The sequence below is a fragment of the Andrena cerasifolii genome, chromosome 3 (genome assembly GCF_050908995.1).
Source record: "Andrena cerasifolii isolate SP2316 chromosome 3, iyAndCera1_principal, whole genome shotgun sequence".
NCBI lineage: Eukaryota > Metazoa > Arthropoda > Insecta > Hymenoptera > Andrenidae > Andrena > Andrena cerasifolii.
Window position 1 is genome coordinate 724,389 of NC_135120.1, and position 25,591 is coordinate 749,979.

At 40.7% G+C, this 25,591-nt stretch overlaps 2 protein-coding genes across 3 annotated transcripts in view; one reads left to right on the forward strand and one right to left on the reverse strand.

The window, feature by feature from the left end:
- LOC143367054 (dnaJ homolog subfamily C member 5) overlaps positions 1-25,591 on the reverse strand; it is a 357,446-nt gene that overhangs the window by 7,909 nt on the left and 323,946 nt on the right. The gene's annotated exons all lie outside the window — the stretch shown is intronic.
- Positions 8,741-12,159, forward strand: LOC143367134 (uncharacterized). Its single transcript, XM_076808701.1, has 3 exons — positions 8,741-10,580; positions 10,848-11,746; positions 12,050-12,159. The coding sequence occupies exons 1-3, from the start codon at positions 10,516-10,518 to the stop codon at positions 12,157-12,159; spliced, it is 1,074 nt and encodes a 357-aa protein (XP_076664816.1). The 5' UTR covers positions 8,741-10,515.

Sequence of the window (25,591 nt, forward strand, 5' to 3'; positions counted from 1 at the left end):
AAACTTTAGACCATTTATTTTGAAATTGTTCTCAACAAATGCGGTTTTATACCACCAGGACACTATTTAAAATTTTGAAAAAATGAGGATATAGGCCTACTTGTACTCTTTATGGACACGTTTTCAGAAACGCGAAGACTTTAAAATTAGTCGCGTGCAAATTAATTGAATGTGACGCTGCGTCGCTCAGCACCGGCTCGTCTGGCTGAGCCGTGCGTACTACAATATGGAACTTTCTATTTCTTTAATTCCTAACCTTACGTGGCCTTGAAAGTCATTGTATACTATAGGGTTGAATTTGTCGAGCCGGTGCTGGGCGACACAGCGTCACATTCAATTAATTTTCATTTGGCCAATTTTAAAGTGTCTGTATTTCTGAAAACGGGACCGTAAAAGGGACAAATAGGACTATACTCTCATTTTTTCAAAATTTTAAATAGTGCCCCGCTATTAAATCATGGCATTTGTTCAGAACAATTGCAAAATATATTTTAAAAAATTTGTTTTTTTTCCGTGAAATAATTTTTATTAGGTACTCTTATGTCTTCATTGTAAGCACCCAAAGGCTCATTTTGATCAGTTTGTTAGTTCAACAGTTATAATTTTTTGAAAAAAAAGTTAACATTATATTTCATAGAGCTGTAAGATCCACAATTTTTGACATTTTGAAAAATCCGTCGAGATATGCTAATATATCCCTAAAGACTACAACATATCCATGTTTCATCTAAATCTGAAATGTTACTCCGAAAAGGGTCCGATTTCGCATGAAATGACCCATGTATTTCACTGGACTCCGAAATATCGTTTCAACTACCACAAATGCAGGGTGGAGGAAGCACCCCTTCCATGACGCCGACCGTGACAGAAAATATAACCTATGTATATGCTATATGACAATAAATGTTTAGTGGCTATTTCGTTCTTTTACGCTACATTTGTGAAGCTTTTATCATCCTTCCAAAACATTATTACGCCGCAACAGTATCTTTAGGAAATCGGGTATAGCGTATAGGTTATATTTTCTGTCCCTTTGAGGAGCCAACCATATAATAATCACGCGCATCCAGCCTGCGCATTTTCACTAGTCCAATTCAACATCCAACACAATTTTATGTATAATGCTTGTTCATAACTGCTTTCTGCATAGGACGTGTAATAAGTGTATTTCATATTCTGTTTCGGTGCTTTGCTAATAAAAAAATGTCTAACCTAACAAACTTCATTTTCTGGGGACATCCCCTCATCTATTTTCCCCTTTCACTTATAATTCCTTACTGCTAACGCATAATATTGTAGCATAAGCACATTTCAAGTAATTAAAATGTACAATGAATTTTCTACGTTTGCAGTACCAGCCGACTTTCCGTTTAAATTTTTATAAGTACAACGCAACAGCTGAAAATTTCTTTCCTTATTCAGAATAGGATACGGAATTAGCAAACAGCTCCCTCTCGCGTGCACCAGGCAGCGGCGTATCTATGGATAATACCATTTCAGTGCAGAAAAAACCTGCTGTAATACCGACCTGCCAAATCGGCCAGGTCACGTGACATGTCTACTTTAAGGTAGTTCCTGGATAATCTACTAAATTCAAAAATTCTTTCAAATTTTGTTCGAAACTAATTTGGAATACAAGAAACCCTTGTACAAAGTTTAAAATCGATTTTCTACATAGTTATCGAGAAATTGTTAATTAAAGTTGATGCATTTTACCACAGTGGCATATGGTAGAGTCGAAAAAGAGGGTTATAGTTTCAGTTTTTCTTCTGAAACAGGAAAACTATATTCCAGAAGTGTACCAAAATTAGCACAAAAGTACATCGAAATGTCAGGAAATTAACTTATTAATTTCTGCAAAACTGACCACATCGTTTCTTCGTAAATGCCCGTAAGAAACAGGCTTACGTGTAAATTTTTTAGCAACTACGTAGAGCAGTTAACGTGGCAACGTCGCACAATCGATATGTTTAGATGTTTAAATACCGAACGGCGATTCAAATTCATATGAACATTTTTCCTGACATTTTGGTTATAACAGACGCTCCAAATGAATGCGACATTGTCAGATCTGCTGCTCCAATTCATTATGCTAAGCAATTTAATATTCTATTTTCGTATTACAATTATTTATATTAACATTGATTTTTTTAAAATATATATACATGATGTTAAAAATTATTATTATTATTTCTATAGTATCATACTACTTTATATTTATCGTTTATGACTCAACTCTAATTTGACTGACATAGTTGGTTAGGAACTACCTTAAGTCATAAAAAAGAAGGTATCGGCAATTTAAAGGGCGTTTTGCCGCTTTCAAATTGTCGGTTTCCTGCGCAGTTACTTCTTTATAATGCTTTTTGGCACCTAACACAAAAAAGGAGCACTTAAGAGCAGCTGATTCTTTTTCCATTCGATAGAATACACTTCTGTCGTCTCAAAAAACAACTATCAGCGTAATACATCGTGACACATTTTTTATACACATAAAATTGTCGCAAATAAAATGTGCGTATCTAAAAACGTTACAGAAGGCGTTAAAAGAATCGGAAAACGTTGATCTATAGGTCAGTTTGTTCGCCTTAAAATATACTATACTGTTGACTATATCACAGACCTGTTACAATCTTTGATGCGCCAAACACAGAAGAAATAGAAGGCCCGGAGAAGAGCTTCGAAAATTTTGTTCAACTTTATACATTTATAGAGCAGTCGGTAATACTTTTATACAAAAAGTAAACTTTAATCATTATAATAGACATATGTAAGAACATTTCAACATTTCTGTCAAGTCGGAAATTGAATTTATTCACACTTCCCCAGACAACACGCCACTGTTTGCCGCCAATTTGTTCGAAAAAATACCAGTTTCTCCGTCGAGAGTTGTACAATAACCAGCTCCATATTGAATTTTCCATTTATTTCATTATCTCCCTCAAAAAAATTCCGAACATGACTATAACTTTCCTCCGTCCAAGGTGGCCTAACACCTTAAAGGGTATCCCTAGTGTGCTGGGCCGAAAAAACGATTTTCTTGCACTTTCTAAAAGTTTATAATCTCAGAAACATATTCCCCAAAGGATTCAGTCGATGGTGAAAAATTACCGAAGTTATAGGTGTTGAAACAGCGTGAACGGACCGTACGCCCCGAAATCATAAATACAGTATTTCTTCGCTGAACGCTCACATTGGCCTACACGTTGAATGCTTTTTGTTATTCCCACCACTTCTGGCTCATTCTTATCCTCCAAAGGTGAGAGCGAGCCACACGAACTGAAAGCGAATATCCCTAATAGAAGACGAAAAGGAAACCACATCTTCTAATAATCCTACTCATAGAGAAATCAGAACACCTAAACTGTATTCTTTGCAGTTGGATTATCAGTATAAGAAATTTCTAAAACAGAATAAAATCTCCCTCAATACTAACAAGGTTAAACCTAACTGAAAACGACCAGGAAACCAACCGCTCCAGCTCCTCTAGCGGGCACCACCCAGAACAGCGAACATAAACTGACCGCTCCTGGAACGTCGTTCAAATGGGAGGCCCCCAAGAAGAACAGAAAAGCAATGACATCGCCTAACAAATCTCCGGTGGCCAACCTGGACACCAGAAACAACCGCTACGACGTCATAACTGCCGAGGATAATGACCAGGACGATCTCGGCATGAATACCGAGACCGTAACCCCGTCGCCTACAATATCGTGTGAGAGCCGTGATACGACGATCGGGCCAAACATGAAAATCACGGGTGAGAGCCGTAGTACGTCGGTCAGGCCAAACGCAAACAACGCGTGTCAGGCTCGTGGTTTGCAGATAGGGCTCAACGTGCGATTGACAACAACTTCGGACGCTCAACTGAACCGTGAAATGGGTCGATGCTTGACCTAACTCTCTGGTGTTGATTATGCGCCGGTCGTCGGAATTTAAGGGGGTACTGTAGTGTAACTGCCCGTTTTTCAACGCCATCTTTGAAAATTTATTTAACAAAAACTATAAGTTTATACTATCTGGAGTTTCACCTGCATATTAAGGTAGTTTGAAGTAATACTCAGATTTTTTTAATTCTTTTATCGCACATATAAATAGATATAGTCTGTGGCGCAAACTTCTTCAAAAAAATTATTCTCCGACGGGCATTAGTGTGGGAACTATTCTAGTCATCTAAAATTGAAAAACTAAGGTTCATTTTCTTTATTATGTTTGTCGCTATGGTTGAAACCTCGGACGAATTTGTATCGTGTATAAAATTAATTCTACAGAATGAAAATAGCTAAATTTATCAGTAAAAATCGACCATTTTTTCAAAATGCTGTCATTTTGCAAATTCTTATTGTTAGCGGACCTCTGTGGTTCCAACCATAGAGATAAGCATAATAAAGAAAATGAACCTTAGTTTTTCAATTTTGGATGACTAGAACAGTTCTCACACCAACGCCAGTTGAAAAGGAATTTTTTGGAAGAAGTTTGGGCCACAGACTATACCTATGTATATGTGCGATAAAAGAAATCAAAACAATTCTGAGATAGTATAAACTTATAGTTTTTGTTAAATAAATTGTAGAAAATGGCGTTGAAGAACGGGCAGTTACACTAGAGTACCCCCTAAACGGGAACGTTTCATTTTTGTTATGGTCCGAATCGCTCGTAGCGTCTTCAGTAAACAAACGGACCCTAGTGAAATTACTGCGGTCGATAAAAAGAACTTGTACAGAAATGAAATCTCCAGGTACTCTGGGTAGACGAATTTTTAACGCATAGTTGCCACATGTTGTTCTCTCTGTCTCTGCCGCGCTGTTGCCACAGAGTTCTCGCTTTTTATCGAGAAGTCTTGAAGGAACACGACACGAGAGCTGCATCTAGTGTCAGAGCCTCGCTGAATGTAGCAATAATGAAGATAGAGATGTCCGGGAGTGTAAGAAGGAAAGATGGAAAGATACCAAACCTGACAAAATTTGAACTACAGGGTGCGAAGTTTATATGGGATATTGATACGCAAATTAGTACTGTTTCATCCAGAGGTGGAAATTATAATTATTGAAATAAACAATCAAATTAAAGAGTCTTTATCTTTATTTGTAGTCGAATAAAAATAACCCAGAGTTATTTTTATTTGAAATGTCACGGATAAATCAGTTCATTCGACGGGAATTCATCCGTCGGTCACAAATAATCTTTTTTTCGAAGGCATCTTGAGGTCCCCCGAGGCCTAAACCGAGCGACATTGTATCGCTCACCCGTCTAACCTGCTGCCTGGAGTTGCTCGGCGATGTATCATCGATTATGCAGAAACAGAATTTCTTTATTTTTCATCGTATCAATATGAAAGTGATTCTGTCGATTAAATTGACCGAAAATAATTAAAATCGGACTACTTTGAACAAAACGGGCTTTCAATTTTGCAAATAAATTTGATGTGTAATATCGTTAATAATTATACAGGATGTCCCAAAAATGTCGGAATTCCTTGAAAGGGTGACTGTGGGAGTGATTTGAAACAACTTATTCCTTAGCGAAAATATTGTCCGAAGCTTCGTTAGCGAGATCTTAACAAAAAAAAACCGACCAATCTGATAGCGCGCCTTCCGCCCGAGCTCCCGCGATAGTGTTGGCTGCGCGGTAGGCGGCTGCGCTTCTACTACGAACGTATGAACAAGCAAGTCGGCATGCATCCAAGGAAACCGCGTTACACAGTTTTTTTCAAGCAGAATCTTAACTAATAATTATTTGAAGTGAGAGGACAAGAAATACTTAAATTTCGTTTTAAATAAGGCATAAACGAAACGGTAATATAACAAAAAATGTACGACAAGTGATTGTAATTTGTTATTGAGGTAAAAATCCGTAGTTTAATAACAGTAGTAAGTCTAGGCAAGTTCTAACTCAGATCCTCTGAGGGCAGCGCGGAGTAGGGGGGAACTTGATGGCGCGGGTGAGTGGGGTGGGAGGAAATCTGGGCGCGGGGTTAGCGGGCGAAAGAAGGGGGATTAGCTACGCGCGCACGATCCGCGGAGTGGGGTAATAGTAGCCGAGGAGGGGATCAGTCCCGACCCAGACGTCGCAGGCAACTCTTCACACCCGGTTCGCCGCTGGCAATTTTTCAGACCTACCCAAGGGAGGGGATGATCTTCGTATATGACCCACCCCTGAATTTTTCTCAGACCTGGTCCACAGCAGAATTTTTTCCCTCTCCCCGTGACCATCTATCGACCCAATATGTATCAAAAAGACATTTTACAGATATACATTTTTCAAACGTTTGGATCTTAACGTCGCAGTGTATCGCGCGATCGAGTGTAATATGAATCCTCTGACGCAGCCGTGCGGGATGCCATCATTTGGCGGTGTGAGGAACGCGTGAATGTAATATGATACCTGTTGAAGTCAAACGCGTCGCAGTCGGGAAGCGTAGAAAGAATTATGCGGTATCGATAGAAATTAGTGAGGAGAGAAGGAGGAAGGTGGGTAAGTAAATGGAGAAATAATAATTTTATAGCAATTTATTTAACATTTGCTGCGATCGTCGTCTACAATATCGTTCACGGTACATGCATGCAGTTCGCAATCGACAAGAAATTCGCTGTCGAAATATTCGCTATCACGTATAGTTTTAGCAGTGCGATACGATATGTATCTAATATTTCACAGAAATAATATTTTTAAGTAATTTATTTTAACATTTTTTGCTACAAGCATCATCTACAATATCATTGATGGCACACGCCAACAGTTCACAATGTACAAGAGATTCGCTATCACGGATGGTTTTAGCAGTGCTATACGTATCTAATTTTTCGCAGGCGACATAGCTCTGTCGTAGCACGTTAACAAAATTTAAAAAGTTCGTCTGCACAAGATGAGCAGTTTCATACAGCCGCGAATACACATGGTTCATGCACAGCTCAAGATTAAATAAAAAGGTTACTGTGCCCGGTTTGAAATACAGCGACTTATTATGTAGTGTCATCTTTGCAATTCGAGAATCATACATCACGCAAAATTCCACCATCAACTCATCAATCCATAGCAGCGTTGATCCAATGGACTGCATGCGCTGCTCGACATCTGTGCGTTTTCGACTAGTGCACCCCATGTTGAAATAGGCAATATGAGATGATTGTCGCGATTGTCGCCGAAAAAAATTTCCATATGGGCTATAGGTCGTACGCCGATTCCGATTTCCAAATATTTGCAGGCCACAGATGTTAATGCATATCTTCTGGCGATGATACGTGATGCTTCACGCAGCCTAAGAGAAGAATTTTCATCGATCATTGGAACGGAATAATCCACGTATTTGACGATTCCTTCAGCACTGGTACTGTACATTGTTGGAGCACTGCCTGTCCTGTCAAAAAGTTGTTACGACTGCTGAGCGATTGATGCAGTAGCGTGCGGGAGCTGGCCTAAATAGGGATGCATAGCGCTATCCCCACCATACACCATTCTTATTCCTCATCTATATCAGTCGTGCATATGTTGAGGTATTCTTGTCGAATAAAAGATACGTGGTGAAGAAATTCTACTAAACAACTGGTTTATTATAATATACTTTGATTTTACATAAAGTTCTCTCACGAGGCTCACGCATACGTCTCTTTCATACTACTGCACACATCATACATACAGGGTGTCCCACTAAGGAGTGGACAGCGCGATATCTCTTAAAGTATTGTCGATAAAAATATAAAAAAAATAGGGAATTGCATGGTTCGAGGGGGCCCATTTATTAGCGCGAACGAATTTTGTTTCCGATTATTATTTTAAAAGATACGATGGTGAAGTTCGGTTTTTCAAATGGAACTATTTTTTTTGAAGACCTGAGTTGATAGTGCGTTCCAAGACAAATTCAATAAGCTTTAATGTATACACTTTATTTCCACTGGTTTTTAAGATATTGCGCTTGCAACTTTACTGATTTTCACTGCAAGAAACCCCTCTGGAATGGCAAAAACCGGGGGGCGGTCTTACTGACGCCACGGGTGGCACTGCCTGTTGAAATGGATACTTACCTGCCAAAGGTCTACGCCAGAAATGGCAGGCCCAAAGGCTGGACAATTCTTTTCCGTCAGAAATGCTACTTAGGTAGGTACATCTGTGGTATCGAGAAGCGCATCGTTACTTTTATTTCGCACTTGCTTCTACGCTCGGATGGCCGGTTCTTTTGGGAGGGATGCAAGTTGGATTGGTTCTGATACAATCTGCTCCCTATGGTTGAAATTTAGTCTAGCAACTTTCACTCCTCCTAACCTAACCAATCCAACTTGCATCCCTCCCAAAAGAACCGGCCATCCGAGCGTAGAAGCAAGTGCGAAATAAAAGTAACGACGCGCTTCTCGATACCGCAGATGTACCTACCTAAGTAGCATTTCTGACGGAAAAGAATTGTCCAGCCTTTGGGCCTGCCATTTCTGGCGTAGACCTTTGGCAGGTAAGTATCCATTTCAACAGGCAGTGCCACCCGTGGCGCCAGTAAGACCGTCCCCGGTTTTTGCCATTCCGGAGGGGTTTCTTGCAGTGAAAATCAGTAAAGTTGCAAGCGCAATATCTTAAAAACCAGTGGAAATAAAGTGTATACATTAAAGCTTATTGAATTTGTCTTGGAACGCACTATCAACTCAGGTCTTAAAAAAAAATAGTTCCATTTGAAAAACCGAACTTCACCATCGTATCTTTTAAAATAATAATCGGAAACAAAATTCGTTCGCGCTAATAAATGGGCCCCCTCGAACCATGCAATTCCCTATTTTTTTTATATTTTTATCGACAATAATTTAAGAGATATCGCGCTGTCCACTCCTTAGTGGGACACCCTGTACACTAGATGGCGTTCTCTCGCTCATGGTATTGTTCTCATGAATCATGTTGGATGTGAATGTACCTTAATACTCAACACGCCTCCTTACATTTACATTCAGCTCTACATTTTTAACATTTTGTACCGTTATCATGTTATCCTTAATCCGTTTCAAAACATTTTGAACATCGTTTTAGCTAACGGTTTTGTGAATACATCAGCGATATTTTTTTCGATTCTATTTTTACTATATCAACAATACCATCCAAATACTTTTCATTTATACTTGAGTTCATTTTAGAAGGAACCCATTTCGCGCATGTAGAATAAGCTTTTCGTCTGTCGCGAGGTCTCTATTCCCCTACTTTACCACCCAGGCTTCCCCGTAACCAAATAAAACGTGTATTCTACTAAATTCGTGCTATATTACGAATTTATTTATTAGTTGCATTATACTGAAATGTTTACGGTATTAATATTATGAAATATAACAACAAAGTATAACATATAAAAATAAATTTTATTATACAAAACTTAAGTAAGGTACTATTTGTATATATTTATAAAACTCTGGACAAAGGGGAGATTATCATAAATATTTATAATGACAAGAAAGCTCAGTTTCCGGATATGAAATATAAAGAAATTATAAAATTAGTTTGAAATATTTGCAGCGAGGGACATCGTACCGTCATCGACAGTTTAAAAGAATGTAAAAGGACGGGGACCGTGACTTCACCTTCGAAGAAACGGGTAAGGGCCGATATAATGCAGAAGATGTCGGAAGAGGAAATTGGAGCAATAAGGAAGCATGCGCACGCCTTTTAGGAACGAAAAGAACTACCGACACTTCCGAGACTTTTGGCGGCGATCCGAAGAGACGAAAATTTACCAATTATATCGCGGTGTACGTATAACGCCTTTTGAAGAAAATGAACTTCAAGTACGTACAGAGACAACGCAATAGTGCCCATATCGAGCGGGAAGATATAATTCGTTGGCGCCAAACGTTCATCACCAAAATTCGAGAATTCAGAGCGGCGGGAAGGCCCATTTATTATTTGGACGAGACATGGGAAAATGCGGGCGTTTTGTTGCTATTGATACTGTCCATCTCACGATCCATAGCTTCCTTCCAATATTCAGCTTCATTGCCTGTGACCGCCTCCTTAAATGTAACAGGTGCATGTGGATTGCAATAATTAACGTATACAAATTTACATGATCCTTCATTTCCATATCGAGTAGGTGGTCTTCTTTTCTTACGGATCTTCTTAGTTCCAGCTCCTCATCCTTTTCTTCTTCAGTGTCACACTGCTCTTCTTTCAAGTCTTTATTTTCATTATCTTGTTCTTCTTCATCACCTTTGGTATTCCATTGACGTTCCTCATCAGTTTCATCGATATCCTTAAATCCAATACATTTTACGTCTTCTTCAATTACATCTACGTGTCGGGCTGTTATTATTTTATTTTTCATGAGAATCCTGTATCCAACATCCGTGTATCCTAGGAGAATTCCAGGTTCTGCTTTCTTATCCCACTTTGATTTTCTCTTGACTTCCGGTACTCGAACAAATACTGTAGGGGAGACCGGGGCTAAAAGTTCCGGAGGTAAGTTGTTCCTATGGTTATATCTTCAAAATAGAAGAAGCGATTGCACTTTCAATTGTTTTTGCCACGTGAGTCGATCACGCCACGCTGTCGTCCATGTTAATAGCGTCCGCGACAGTGACTCATATGGTTGTAGCAAGGATCTATTTGTTACGTACCAGGTAAGTAAATATTTTGCTATCATAATTTTTTGGTCTATTTCAATTATTTAACGTTGATATCATTGATTGATTCGTCCTTAAGGATCAAATGACATTCAAGAACATGTCCTAATAGTGTTTATCATTTCAATATATGTATAAGCAGAATAGTCTGTCTAATTGTTACACGTGTCGATAGGAGCCAGTTGTTACCGTGATATGGGGCAAGTTGTTACCGTAACAACTTACCCCACTGCAAATGTATAAATTGCTCCTGATGTGTTTTAGGATGCGAACGTATGAACGAAAGACGGAAAGGGGCACCACTTCTATCGAAGTTATGCGTAAAGCCGCTGAAGCCGTTCTGCAAGAAGGTCAGAAGATAAAAGCTGTCGCTAGGGAGTTCAATATCTGCTACATGACTTTATTGAGATTTGTCAAAAAACTAAAATCTGGACAAGAGGCCACAGTAAGCTACAAGAAAATGAGGTTGATTTTTAATGAGCAACAGGAAAAAGTAATGGCAGAATACCTTTTGAAATGCTCCTCGATCTATTTTGGTCTTCTACCAGAAGAAGTAAAGAAATTAGCGTACGAATGTGCGGTAAAATTTGACCATAAGAACATTCCACCTTCTTGGCATAAATATGGCACGGCTGGTCCTGATTGGCTAAGTGCTTTTTTAAAGAGAAATCCAAGACTTTCAATAAGGACTCCTGAGGCAACAAGTTTTAATCGAGCTACTTCATTCAATAAACACAACATAGATAATTTATTTTCTAATCTTGGTGATATATTGCTTAAACATAATTTGCCACCATCAAAAATTTGGAATGTGGACGAAACTGGCGTTCTAACTGTTCAAAAGCCAAAGAAAATAGTTGCTGGAAAAGGCATTAAGCAAGTAGGCTCTATAGTATCAGCTGAACGCGGCACACTAGTTACCCTTGAAATGGCAGTTAATGCATTCGGAAACACTATACCACCCATGTTTGTTTTCCCGCGACTCAAATATAAAGACTTATTTATCCGAGATGGTCCACCAGAATCAATTGGAGCAGGAAACAGCTCTGGGTGGATGACAGCGACTGAATTTCTGATGTATATGGATCACTTCATAAAACATGTGAAACCAACTCCATCTGAGCCAGTCTTGTTGCTACTTGACTTCTTCAACTTGAATCATTGTTCGCATATCAACATAAACGTTGTTGAAAAAGCCCGCGACTACCTAAATGAAACCTTCCAAGATAGGTGGATCGGCCGCAGCGGGCCTGCTGCGAGGCCCCCACGGTCACCGGATATGACCCCGCTGGATTTTTTCTTCTGGGGCTACCTGAAGGTAATTTCATTATTGCTGTTACTTTTTTATAGGTACTCTTTTTTTTACTTACATTTTGTATTTATTATACAACAATCATTTCAGGATGAGGTGTACCGTCAGCCAGTGGATACACTGGAAGACATAGTCGTGCTAATTCACGCTGCAGTGGCAAACATAACGCCACAAACATTGCAGGCCGTCCAAAGACAGGTGATTGTAGGTGCTGAGGCGTGCATGGACGCTGAGGGTGGCCACATAGACCAACTGCTCAATTAACAGTAATCGGCCCTGTTGGGACCGCGCACGCGCCTGTGCGACTCCGCGTCCCGGCAGAGAGCGAAGGGGACGGGTAGTATAAGATGGCTACGAACACGGCATGTGTGTTGCCACGCGCCTCCGATAGTTTTGTATCTTTAGTGTTATATTATAAGTGTGAAATGTACAGCACAGAGTTTCGAGTATTCGTTCATCTCCCATCCGTTCCCGAGTCACGTCGGATTTAACAGGCCCCTTTCGGGGCCACCAATTTCTGTGACGTAGGAACAACACATTCCATGAAAAATCAATTAAGTGGTAGTGTTAGTAGCCACGCAGTGAAGTAAATATTCGGTACATTAACGCGGACGCAGTTGACGTTGCGACCCATACCTTTGGGTGGTGTCGTATACCTGCGATCAGCTGAGCACTGAGCGCTACCCTACCATAAATCTTTTCGTCCACCGATAACCAGGATCGGTACAGCGACCCAGTGACACAGGTTTCCGAAAAGGAAGGAAAGGAAGGAAAGGGATGTCCGAAAGGGAGAGTTTTATTTAATTTGTTGGTGATTATTAGGTGTAGAAATAAATTCTTTCCGATTTTAGGGTACAATAACAGTTCGATTTAAAAAATATGAAAACAACTCAATTATCGAAAAAATTTCCATTATTGTTAATTACCTTTTGGCATTTTTCTGGTAGCTTACGAATAACACCGTGATAGAAATTCGGTAGCTTTGTAATGATTATTTAAATCCAATCGGAAAGAATTTATTCATACACCTAATATTATTTTTTAAATTTAAGTAGTAGGGCAATGGGGATTCTAATTCAAATTTGAGTTTCAAGGTCATGATCATGACCTTGAAACTCAAATTTGAAAATTTGTTTTTTTTTGTCGGCGGGCTAGCGGCGGATGACGTCATAGAGATGGCGGAGTGGTGGGGGGTATCATCGAGGAGGAGGAGGAACCGCGGGGTGACGGTGCGCTACTCTGGAGCGTGGTACAGACTGTCGGTAAGGAAGGTGCTACTCTGGAGCGTGGTATAGACTGTCGGTAAGGAAGGAAATATTAATTTTATGATATTAATATAAATGAAAAAACTTCTCGGGGCGACGGGGCTCGAACCCAAGACCTCCGCGGTACGAGTCAGCCGCCTAACCAACTCCCCCAAACGCCGTCTCTGACATTAGTCTTTTCCGAATGGTACATATAGCGAAACCAACGGAGCGTCACATATGTGACACACACACACACACACACACACACACACACACGCGTCGGCGTATAATAATTTATTTTTATGAGAAATTTTATCACAAATTGTTTCGAACGATGTCGGGAAAGATCGGCGTTTCTCGACACCGCGTCTTTAGAATACCATTGTAAAATAAAAAATTATTGTATTTATTAACTCGTTCTTATAAATAGCGGAATTATTGCATAAAAATAAAATAAACTTCTTTGCATATGTATAGAAATTATTATATTTATTAACTCGATCTAATAAAATAGTGGAATTATGTAAAATAAAATTGCTCACACATATAAGAATTATGCAGCGTCAACAAATCTTAAAAATTAGGCCGTGGGAGGAGGAACACGGGTAAATAAAATTGAGAAATAATATATGTTTAAGTAATATATATATTGTTACAAATAATAATATACAGGGTGTCCCACTAAGGAGTGGACAGCGCGATATCTCTTAAAGTATTGTCGATAAAAATATAAAAAAAAATAGGGAATTGCAAGGTTCGAGGGGGCCCATTTATTAGCGCGAACGAATTTTGTTTTCGATTATTATTTTAAAAGATACGATGGTCAAGTTCGGTTTTTCAAATGGAACTATTTTTTTTGAAGACCTGAGTTGATAGTGCGTTCCAAGACAAATTCAATAAGCTTTAATGTATACACTTTATTTCCACTGGTTTTTAAGATATTGCGCTTGCAAATTTACTGATTTTCACTGCAAGAAACCCCTCTGGAATGGCAAAAACCGGGGGCGGTCTTACTGGCGCCACGGGTGGCACTGCCTGTTGAAATGGATACTTACCTGCCAAAGGTCTACGCCAGAAATGGCAGGCCCAAAGGCTGGACAATTCTTTTCCGTCAGAAATGCTACTTAGGTAGGTACATCTGCGGTATCGAGAAGCGCATCGTTACTTTTATTTCGCACTTGCTTCTACGCTCGGATGGCCGGTTCTTTTGGGAGGGATGCAAGTTGGATTGGTTAGGTTAGGAGGAGTGAAAGTTGCTAGACTAAATTTCAACCATAGGGAGCAGATTGTATCAGAACCAATCGGATTTGCATCCCTCACAAAAGAACCGGCCATCCGAGCGTAGAAGCAAGTGCGAAATAAAAGTAACGATGCGCTTCTCGATACCGCAGATATACCTACCTAAGTAGCATTTCTGACGGAAAAGAATTGTCCAGCCTTTGGGCCTGCCATTTCTGGCGTAGACCTTTGGCAGGTAAGTATCCATTTCAACAGGCAGTGCCACCCGTGGCGCCAGTAAGACCGCCCCCGGTTTTTGCCATTCCAGAGGGGTTTCTTGCAGTGAAAATCAGTAAATTTGCAAGCGCAATATCTTAAAAACCAGTGGAAATAAAGTGTATACATTAAAGCTTATTGAATTTGTCTTGGAACGCACTGTCAACTCAGGTCTTCAAAAAAAATAGTTCCATTTGAAAAACCGAACTTCACCATCGTATCTTTTAAAATAATAATCGAAAACAAAATTCGTTCGCGCTAATAAATGGGCCCCCTCGAACCATGCAATTCCCTATTTTTTTTATATTTTTATCGACAATACTTTAAGAGATATCGCGCTGTCCACTCCTTAGTGGGACACCCTGTATATTATTATTTGTAACAATATATATATTTCTTAAACATATATTATTTCTCAATTTTATTTACCCGTGTTCCTCCTCCCACGGCCTAATTTTTAAGATTTGTTGACGCTGCATAATTCTTATATGTGTGAGCAATTTTATTTTACATAATTCCACTATTTTATTAGATCGAGTTAATAAATATAATAATTTCTATACATATGCAAAGAAGTTTATTTTATTTTTATGCAATAATTCCGCTATTTATAAGAACGAGTTAATAAATACAATAATTTTTTATTTTACAATGGTATTCTAAAGACGCGGTGTCGAGAAACGCCGATCTTTCCCGACATCGTTCGAAACAATTTGTGATAAAATTTCTCATAAAAATAAATTATTATACGCCGACGTGTGTGTGTGTGTGTGTGTGTGTCACATATGTGACGCTCCGTTGGTTTCGCTATATGTACCATTCGGAAAAGACTAATGTCAGAGACGGCGTTTGGGGGAGTTGGTTAGGCGGCTGACTCGTACCGCGGAGGTCTTGGGTTCGAGCCCCGTCGCCCCGAGAAGTTTTTTCATTTATATTAATATCACAAAATTAATATTTCCTTCCTTACCGACAGTCTGTACCACGCTCCAGAGTAGCACCTTCCTTACCGACAGTCTGTACCACGCTCCAGAGTAGCGCACCGTCACCCCGCGGTTCCTCCTCCTCCTCGATGATACCCCCCACCACTCCGCCATCTCTATGACGTCATCCGCCGCCAGCCCGCCGACAAAAAAAAAACAAATTTTCAAATTTGAGTTTCAAGGTCATGATCATGACCTTGAAACTCAAATTTGAATTAGAATCCCCATTGCCCTACTACTAATTTAGTTATGTTGGCCGTTATTAAACTACGGATTTTTACCTCAATAACGAATTACGATCACTTGTCGTACATTTTCTGTTATATTACCTTTTCGTTTATGCCTTATTTGAAAATGAAATTTACGTATTTCTTGTCCCTTCACTTCAAACAATTATTATTTAAGATTCTGCTTAAAAAAAAAAAACTGTGTAACGCGGTTTCCTTCGATGCATGCCGACTTGCTTGTACGTACGTTCGTAGTACAAGCGCAGCCGCCTACCGCGTAGCCAACGCTACCGCGGGAGCTCGGGCGGAAGGCGCGCGCTCCGATTGGTTTTTCTTGTTCACTCACTTATGCCCTTGCACTTTTTGGTTCGTTTACAGCCTTCTCAAATTCATCAAAAAACTTTGTAACTTCAGAGAAATCATTCAATTTAATTTTTTCCAAATTGCTTCGTCGCACTATTTATATGGCTGTAGATTTTTTTAGATACATTTCATTGAATTTTTTCATTATTTCGTACGCAGTTCCAAGTTCGCTCACGTACTCTAGTTGCTTGTTAGTAATGGCAACTATAAATATAATATGTTGCCTTTATATCTTCGTCGTCCCAATCGGGTTGCTTGTCTGTTTCTATTTTCTCTCTGACGACAACTTCCTTGCACTTTTTATATTGCAGGAATTTCAATATTCGTATCTTCCAGTTGTTGTAGTCCGGTCTATCGAATATCGGAATTACTATGTCGTCAATTTTCATGTTCGCCATTGTTTCAACACATGGTCGCTGTTTCTCGAACTTTCGTTCACTATACTAAACTTCTCAACACTTCTTTTCAACTTTATACTTTTACAAACCACGCTCTGTTACCATGTTAAATAAAAGATACGTGGTGAAGAAATTCTACTAAACAACTGGATTATTATAATATACTTTGATTTTACATAAAGTTCTCTCGCGAGGCTCACGCATACGTCTCTTTCATACTACTGCACACATCATACATACACTAGATGGCGTTCTCTCGCTCATGGTATTGTTCTCATGAATCATGTTGAATGTGAATGTACCTTAATACTCAACAATTCCATTAAACTGGGTAATGAATCTCTAATACCGCGCCAGTCTCACATTTATGCATCGGTTGGACAGCCATGGGCGAGAAATGATACAGGGTGATTCTCCAGCGACGCTCGTACACCGTGGCGAGGACAACCCCCCGCAGTGCTTTACCGAATTTTATGGCTTTCGACGTTCGAAGGGGTTGGAGTGTCTATTAAGAAGTGAGAAATCTTCGACTTCCGTATTTCTCATCAGATCTTTGCGAAAACTACGCCAATCGATTCCTTATATTTCGTCGATGCAGTTCACACCAAGAACGATGTAATTCGGACCATAATGAAGGAGATTCCATAAAAAATTGATTTGCATAATTTCAAGCTAACTTCGTTAAAAATAGCCCGTTACATGACATTTGGTATGATTTTCATTGGAAAAAACGTAAGGAAGCCATCGGTGTTCCATATCCATACTATAAAGAATAAGCAATCTTTTTTTTAACAGGTATGCCGACCGTTAAAATAGACCCTTTCAAGTGCTCGAACCGAACAGGGTCCCATAATGCGGCACCTGTGGTCTGTTCGCCGCGGCGGCGGACCGCGATTCACTGCTATCATAGACGGAACGCCGTCCCAAAGGTATGTCATTATTTCTATGCTTTCTTTAAGAATATATCTCATATTATTGTTATTCACCCAATCCCCAGACTACAAGCTAATTCAAACCCCTTTGACCTTCCTTTTCGCGGTAAGTATAGTCAAGGCGTGCTTTAGCACCTTAATAAGAGCAAGAACGCGGCAGATCATTCCAACCGTTCGGGGTGATCTGCAGAGAGGCCCATTAAGGACGTAAAAATCTTCTCTCATTCTGTGCAATATATATATTTACTTCTGAAAACATATAACAATATGATTATTCAATTACTGTTTATTTAGTTTGTTTTAATAGAGTGTAAAACTTTCACATTTTCTATCGTATCGACATGAACGTTTCAGTAACATACTGCTGTGATTTTCCAGATGAAAATGAATTTAAACACGGTATAAATCGGATTATTTTTAGCATTATGAGATTAGAAATGTTACATTTATATTTAATTTTCTAGTGCAATTCTAGAAATGACCCGATTTATACCGTGTTTGGACACATTTTAATCTGGAAAATCTCAGCAGTATGTTAGTGAAAAGTTACGTTTTACATATTATTAATACATAATCCACTACAAGCAACACTGTATGCCTTTCGAGCCGAGGCTCGAACCAAGAGCAGAAGCCGCCATCGAACAGCCCAAGTCCTCAGCTCGAAGAGAGATCGCGCCGATTCGGATAAACACGCTGCCGAAAGTTGTTCGGAGCCTTCGAATAAAAGTCGAATAAACTACGGATAAAGATGAAAACCTTATTCGAAGGTTCGAATAAACGTTCTTCGAGAAAAGTTATATTTCGCCGTCGAATAAATTCGCTTCGAATAAAAAAATTATCGTTCGCCGTCGAATAAATATATTTTAGATCATCCGTGGTGTTTGGAATAAGGGTAAATCGTATTATTCGAAGCTTCGAATAACGGATAAACATAAAGTATTTAACATAAAGCATATTTTATTCGAGTTTATCCAGATATTATCTTTGTCCACCTCTAATTTCCAGCCGCTTCGCCGTGATTCAGTCAAGCCTCCCTGACGACAAAATAATAATAGGGGAAATGCGGCAACAGTGCGATACGAATCTCGATACGTATCGGCAACTATGTATTTCCTACATTTACCGGCTAACGTGGATTGGAACCAATGCTGATGCTATGTGGCTCGAATATACCTTCAACGCCTCTGAGGGTGAAGCCTTGAAGCCTCATTCTGTCACTTTTCGAGCTGTCATCAGTACACGAGTCATAAATTCATTATTGTTTCAACGTATGGTGCTTATTAACGTTCAAACGCACGAGACCACCCTGCATGAATGTCTATTGGAGGCAACTATACCCGCAAAAACTTCCTTCTTGCCGATTCCAGGACGAAAGTTGATTGAAACGTTTTGTTTACTTCATCGCGTAAACGTACACGCTTTTCCTAGCTTGTGTGAGCATACGCACACATTCAAAGCCCAGTGAGACGGATTCCTTAAATCGCCGGGATGTTACGTATGTAGAATTTTCCCATACGCCGCTCTCAACCGTTTTTTGAGCTCGCGTCTGCGAAGGGAAAACGCCCTCAAATCCTTTCGCTTATCACACACCACTAATGGGGGTCGTGATCTCGACCAGCTGGACGACGACCATGGGAACGGGAGGTACACGACGACGACCATGGGAACGGGAGGTACACGACGACGACCATGGGAACGGGAGGTACACGACGACGACCATGGGAACGGAAGTGACACGACGACGATCCCGAAGGATTTCCTTATATGGAGATTCCTAACGAATCCCCACTCATTTTTGGACTATATAAACCCTTTGGTTTCTACCCTCTGCGGGTCAAAGCTATACAGTCACGCGTAGAGTGACGTCGTGTCACGCTTGTACAGAGTTAGTTAAATCTAGTAAGATCGGGCTAGACTCCCCATCAGAATCACAAGTTAACCTCATTGAATCCGCGAATCCGATTTATATTTTATTTGGCACTTTGAAATAGATACTCGTACGCCCCGCACCGTCAGTGCGTCAACACCGTGCAACCTAGTGGTAATTTACACTAATTACTTAAATAACCAATCGCGACACTTACATTTGTACAACAACTAATTATTGAATATATGAATGGTGTTCGCTTGTAAATCGAGTAGATTCGTTAAAACCATCTTTTACCCAACGATCCTTATAATATTAGTAGCACATGCCCACAGATACAACTTTAGCGCTCGAGTTGTATCAAACTTTAATTAAGAGTTACGAGGCAACACTAACATTTCCCGCGACTCCCTGATCGCGCATCAGGTTCGTTCACATCTAACACCAAAATAAGGAATCTTCTCTAACCCAGTGGCTCCCCGATTTCGCATCGGGTTCGTTCGCATCCAACAGCTTCCTGATTTCGCACCAGGTTCGTCTGTAAGTCAACCACCCTCGGAACAGCTCCCTGGTTACGCACCAGGTTCGTCTGTGAATAATCCAACCTCCTAACAGCTCCTCGACTTCGCGTCGAGTTCGTCTGTGTACATCATCCTAGTGACTCCCCGATTTCGCATCGGGTTTGTTCACGATTAATCACCCTCCTGCGGCTCCCTGATTATTAAAGTCAGGTTCGTCCGTGTTTGACCCTATTCCTAGAGGCTCCCTGATTTCGTATCAGGTTCGGGCTCGTTTCCGATAATCCTAGCGGCTCCCTGATTTCGCATCAGGTTCGTCCGCCCTTTAACTAACAAACTCATAAACCGTATTCCTTGGGAAATACCCTTCTCGCCGGCCTCTCGCGTTGCCGCAGCCCCGGCTCGTAACAGGGCAAAGCGTTAAGAGACATTAGAGTGGGCCACATTCCGATTTTTCTAACACTCGAAATGGAATAGTGCGCAAAAATTGACTTAGGCATGTACAAATTGAACGCAACAAAAATTTTGAAATTGAATGATATTTGACCATCGCACATCAGGCTAAAAATTTCAAAATTTGGCAAAGATACTCCATTTTTTTAAAAAAGTTTAATAACGTTTTTCTCGTATTATTTACAGTTATCGAAGTGGTAAACACACCAAAAGACATTTCCGGTATAATGCAGTGTGACGAAGTGTCGTCACTGCCGCAAAGCCCCCCCCCCCCCCCCCCCCGGCAAATCCTATGGCAAGAATTGCGGGCTACATCGCGCTTGCTAGCGAAGATGCGACGGTGCGCACATATAATGGCACCGGCAATCCGAATAGATAGCTCTCTATAGTACTGACCGCTTATCTTGCCAGCTACCGTAGAACCGAGACGCTCACTCTTTTGTCTGTAACCGATGTGTGCCAATGTCGGCCTTAGTCACGACTGTGCCATTGCAAGCCTGTTTCCAAAATAGATCAAAAGTAATCTTGCGACTCTGCCTAGACCCGAGTAACCACTCTACGACCTTATCGTGCCTGAACTCAATTTTCAATCGACAAATTATCATGAAATGCTTACCTGGGATAATCCAGTTATCAAAAGCGTTTCCAACAAAGAATATTGTGGCGCAGGGGCACGTGATCGCCACATACGGTCAATTTTATTTTCCAGACAGAAACTCTCAAAATTTTATAACAAATCACAGTTCGTAAGCATTTTCCCTGCAGACGACGATTCAGATTAAAAATTCAGGGGGTCCTAGGTATTGTTGGTTGATTGGGTAGGGTGTGAGAGGAGTGCAAAGTGCAGCCATCTCCCTGTGGTGGATACTGGGTCACTTGGGAGATGGCATCTCCGAATCACCAATTGAGCGAAGAACTGCACAAGAAACGTTTTCAGTGTGATGTACGGACGACCGTATAGGGAACAAAACACATGCAACACTGAGTCGCGAAGGTATCCCAGCGAGAGTGGGGAGTCAGTAGCTCAGGATCCGGCAAGAGTAAAGCGTGATTGTACTAATATTGGATAATATATGTTAACTCGTCGTTACTGGAGTGTTTAAATTATTATTATGTGACGAAGCCACGTCACGCGCCGTGCGAGCATGCGGCGCAGATCGGTTAAGCCGAGTTTCGACCGCGACCGCTAGGCGGCCGCGAAACCGCGAATCGTCTCGCGAGCGAAGATGTACGGTCTGTCAATATAAAGGCCACAGCGAGCAATGTGGACAGCTCTTGTACAGTACATAGTAGTGTACAAACACCGCCGGACCGTACATCCAAGACGCTCTTTTTGTATCCGTGAGGTGTGCACGTGTCGACCATAGTCACACGGTGCCGATTACCAGCCTCCTTTCCGAAATAGGCCGAGAGCAATCTTGCGCCCTACCTTGCCGATGAGGTGTCTCCGCGCCCAATAGGCCAGAGCCCTATTGCACATCGGAATTCTCTTGTACGACTCCCGCACGACGCGCCTTATAGACCGTCAGGGCAGAACGTTCACTACCTCCACATCCTCCGCCCCCCAGCTCGTCGCAAGCGCCGCCGCCGCGTGAACTAACGCCGACGCGATCGAGCCGAACCGAGAACCCGCGACTCGGAATTGTATAGCCAAAAATAAACAATTCTTATTTATTAGAACCACGCCTCTGATCATTCGTCGAACCTGGCCTTACCGACTGAGTCGGCATCTAACTCCTTCTCCGTCCCACCGGTAATCGTCTCGCCAACCGGAGACGGTCACAATTATAAACCCGCAAGACATTACAATTTTGGCGACGAGGTCTTTTTGAACTCACTAGCAATACGTGGCGACGCGTACCAAAACAAATTTAGCACGGGACGGAATTAAAGTTATACGTAAACGGAACAGGTGCGCTGTAAAGTAATAAAAGAGCCGGAATAAAAATATAAGTGAATCGTGAGTAGTCGGAACGTGATTAGTAAACGATAAAACAGTGATGAACAGAAAAGTGCCACAGTGTTAGATACAAATGCCGGACACTAATAAGAAATCCATTGAGTATACCACAAAATCGTGGATTTATAAATTAAATAAGCCATAAATAATTTAAATTGTAACGCAGTTACAATTAAGATCCAACGAAAATCGTGGCACCGACAAGTTGCGTAAAATTCTACGCGCTCACATAAACGAAGTAAACAAAGAAGAAGGGCAAAAACATGTCGACTCGGAGAAACTGCTGGATAGCGAAGCAAAAACAAGGTGTTAAAGGTAACTCACACAATGGCAGAAGGCACCACCACAAAGTTAAAGTTTCACTTAGGGAAATATGACTGGGAAATGTACATAGAAAGGATCGAATTACATTTCATAGCAAACGACGTTAAGACAGAGAAACAAGTTGCGGTATTTTTGACAAATATAAATCCCGAAACGTATAAATTGGTTCACGATTTGTGTGCACACTGCGGAAAACAATGGTCGAGAACATAGAAATTGTAGTCTAAAATTTACAAGCGAATTCAATATATTTAAATGTGTTGGTAAACGGCAGAGGTGGGTAAAAAAATATTTGAAATAAAAAAAATGATTTCGAATAAAAGGCAAAAATTTTATTCAAAACTCATCAAATAAAAATAGCCCATAGTTAGTTTTTATGCGTAGCACCATAAATAATGTTTTTATTCGACGGGAATTCATCCGACGGCCACGGATAATGTTTTAATTCGACGGGAATTCATCCGGAGCTCCGAATAATGTTGTCACTTTCATTTGTATTTATATCCAAAAGTTATTTAAAGCTTAAATAACTCTAGGCGAGCCTCTAGCACCTTTGTACCGTTCACCCGTCTAAACTGCAGCGCGGAATTGCTAGGCGCTGTGTCATCGGTTATACAGAAACGGAATTTCTTTATTTATCATCGTATCAATATGAAAGTGACGCCATTCTCCCGATTAAATTGACAAAAAAATATTTAAATCGGACTACTTTTAACGAAACGGGCTCTCAATCCTGCAAATTAATTTTTATTTATTTTCATTTATTTATTTCATTAACGGGACAAAACCCAGTATATACATAAGAAACAAAAGAAAACGATGGTGTACAAAGAGAGAACAGAAATCAAATCAACGCCAACGTCTGGTAGGAATAACCAACCCGCCACTTATTGATACCTAGGGGATCAGAAAGTACAGATTACTGAGCGCTTGAATGACTCCAAACAGAAGCCGTGAAAATTGATTCGGTCAGCCACCTCATTCCCACGCAAGCAGATTCTAGCGATAGGGTCACTCATTCGCAGGTCAGTTCTATACGGTTCGACCCGAAAAGGCGGAGTCTGACGCAACGGACGAGGCACAATATGCAAGTTGATTAACTGCAGCAATTGGGAGCAATTTATGTAACCATTAAGTATTTTAAATGAAAAGGAGAAGTCAACTAGTATAAGGCGGTGCCGCATGGAGAAAAAGTTAAACCGAGCCATAATCGGTCGGTAATTATGGTCAAACCTATGCATAGGTTGCCCGAGACGAAAAGCAACGATACGCAAAAACTTGTGCTTAATTCTTTCCAGTGCGTCGAGAAGGGAAACTTCGGGAGTATGAATGACTGCTTCTTTTTGATCCCACGCGAATACCTCATTATAAAGCCTACTGTTTAGAGGTTGAAGGGGTGACTTTCTTTACATGCAAGGCGAAAGAAAATGCAGAGTGGTAGGAAACGCCCAGATGGCAGATGCTCCCGATACAGGACAAATACACCTGGTTACACGAGTAACTGAAATTAAACGTACTGCGCGACCGAGACAGCCTTAATACCTAACATTTAGATAGGTTTAAAGAAAGCCTATTGTCACCACACCAGGTGGATAGCCTATCAAGGTCCAATTAGAGTTCTCGCGCATCCACAAAGGAGTTAACCCTAGAAAATAACTTGAGGTCGTCCGCATAAAGCAGCGCGGTACCAATTTGAAAAGAGTTAGCAAGACTCTTGATGAAGATGCAAAAAAGCCAGGGTCCTAAATGAGACCCCTGGGGCACCCCCGATAAGACGTTAATCGGCTGCGATCGGTAACATCGAACCTTTATACTTTGCGTTCTGTCCGTTAAGTAGCTACTTAACCACTGTAAGAGCTTGCCACGAAAACCAAAGGCACTCAACTTGATCAGCAGAATGTCGTGATCCACAGAATCAAAGGTCTTCCTAAAATCAGTGTAAATCACATCCACCTGCTAATGCGTATCCAAAGCAGAGGAAACGTAATTCCAGAAAACTGAAAGGTTGGTCACCGTGGATCTGCGAGGAATAAAACTGTGGTGTGGCTCAGATTGGAGATAATACTGAGCAAAGAAATAGGCCTGTAGTTCGTGACATCATTCTTGACACCTGATTTGAAAATAGAAGCCACCACACACTATTTCCAGGAGCTTATTCACGTCGAGGGCCTTAATTGCATTAAAAATTTCCCCAAGACTGATGTTAAGGTTCGAGAGGGACACCACAGAATCACAGTCGATGCAGAATTGAGGGATAACCCGGAAGGGGGTACGAAAACTGAGTTTGATGCGTAATATCGTGAAATTCGTGTAAAGTATTCGTTTACTTAAGATTAGTAATTCAGTTTTTAAGTGCAAGTAAATTAGGCGTCATTAAAATCATGCACAACTCATTAATTGTAACTAAGTAGTTAACCAATCCATTTATTTTTCAATTGATTGATGCGAAACTTTGGTTAAGAAATCGCAATACGGAGCTAATATTCTAGGCCCTAGAATCGACGGTATTGTCAATATTGCAGTTGAGAGTGTTGACACGCGTGTAACGAACCTCAAACCCCCGCCACAGCCCTTTTGCCCCTATTAAAAGACCAACCGCTAGCATAATGTTTCGTATTACAATTTGCGTCTCTTTCTAGTTTGTAAGAGTGTTCGTGCGTCGAATGGAACTGGTGTGAGTAATGAGTATAGTGATGGGAAGGGGAAAACCGGATGCACGTGCGATCGGCAGATCGACTGGAGTACGGATCGAGCGTACCGTAGAAGGGATTGCGTAATCTTACGCAATGAATGATCGCAATTGCAATTATCGCAATTATGAATCGGTCCAGATCGCGATTGGAGCGTGCTCAAGGAGCGAAATAAGTATAAATCCGAGCCCATCCACTGAGTGACTTCACCTCTGAGATATCCAGAGAACATTAAGAGTCATA

What these genes read in the sequence shown, in the direction of transcription:
- LOC143367134 (XM_076808701.1), top strand. Translation starts at nt 10,516, where the DNA reads ATGTTAATAGCGTCCGCGACAGTGACTCATATGGTTGTAGCAAGGATC. An exon ending in ATCTATTTGTTACGTACCAG is followed by an intron (nt 10,581 to 10,847) that starts GTAAGTAAATAT and finishes GATGTGTTTTAG; the next exon opens with GATGCGAACGTATGAACGAA. An exon ending in CTTCTTCAACTTGAATCATT is followed by an intron (nt 11,747 to 12,049) that starts GTTCGCATATCA and finishes TTCACGCTGCAG; the next exon opens with TGGCAAACATAACGCCACAA.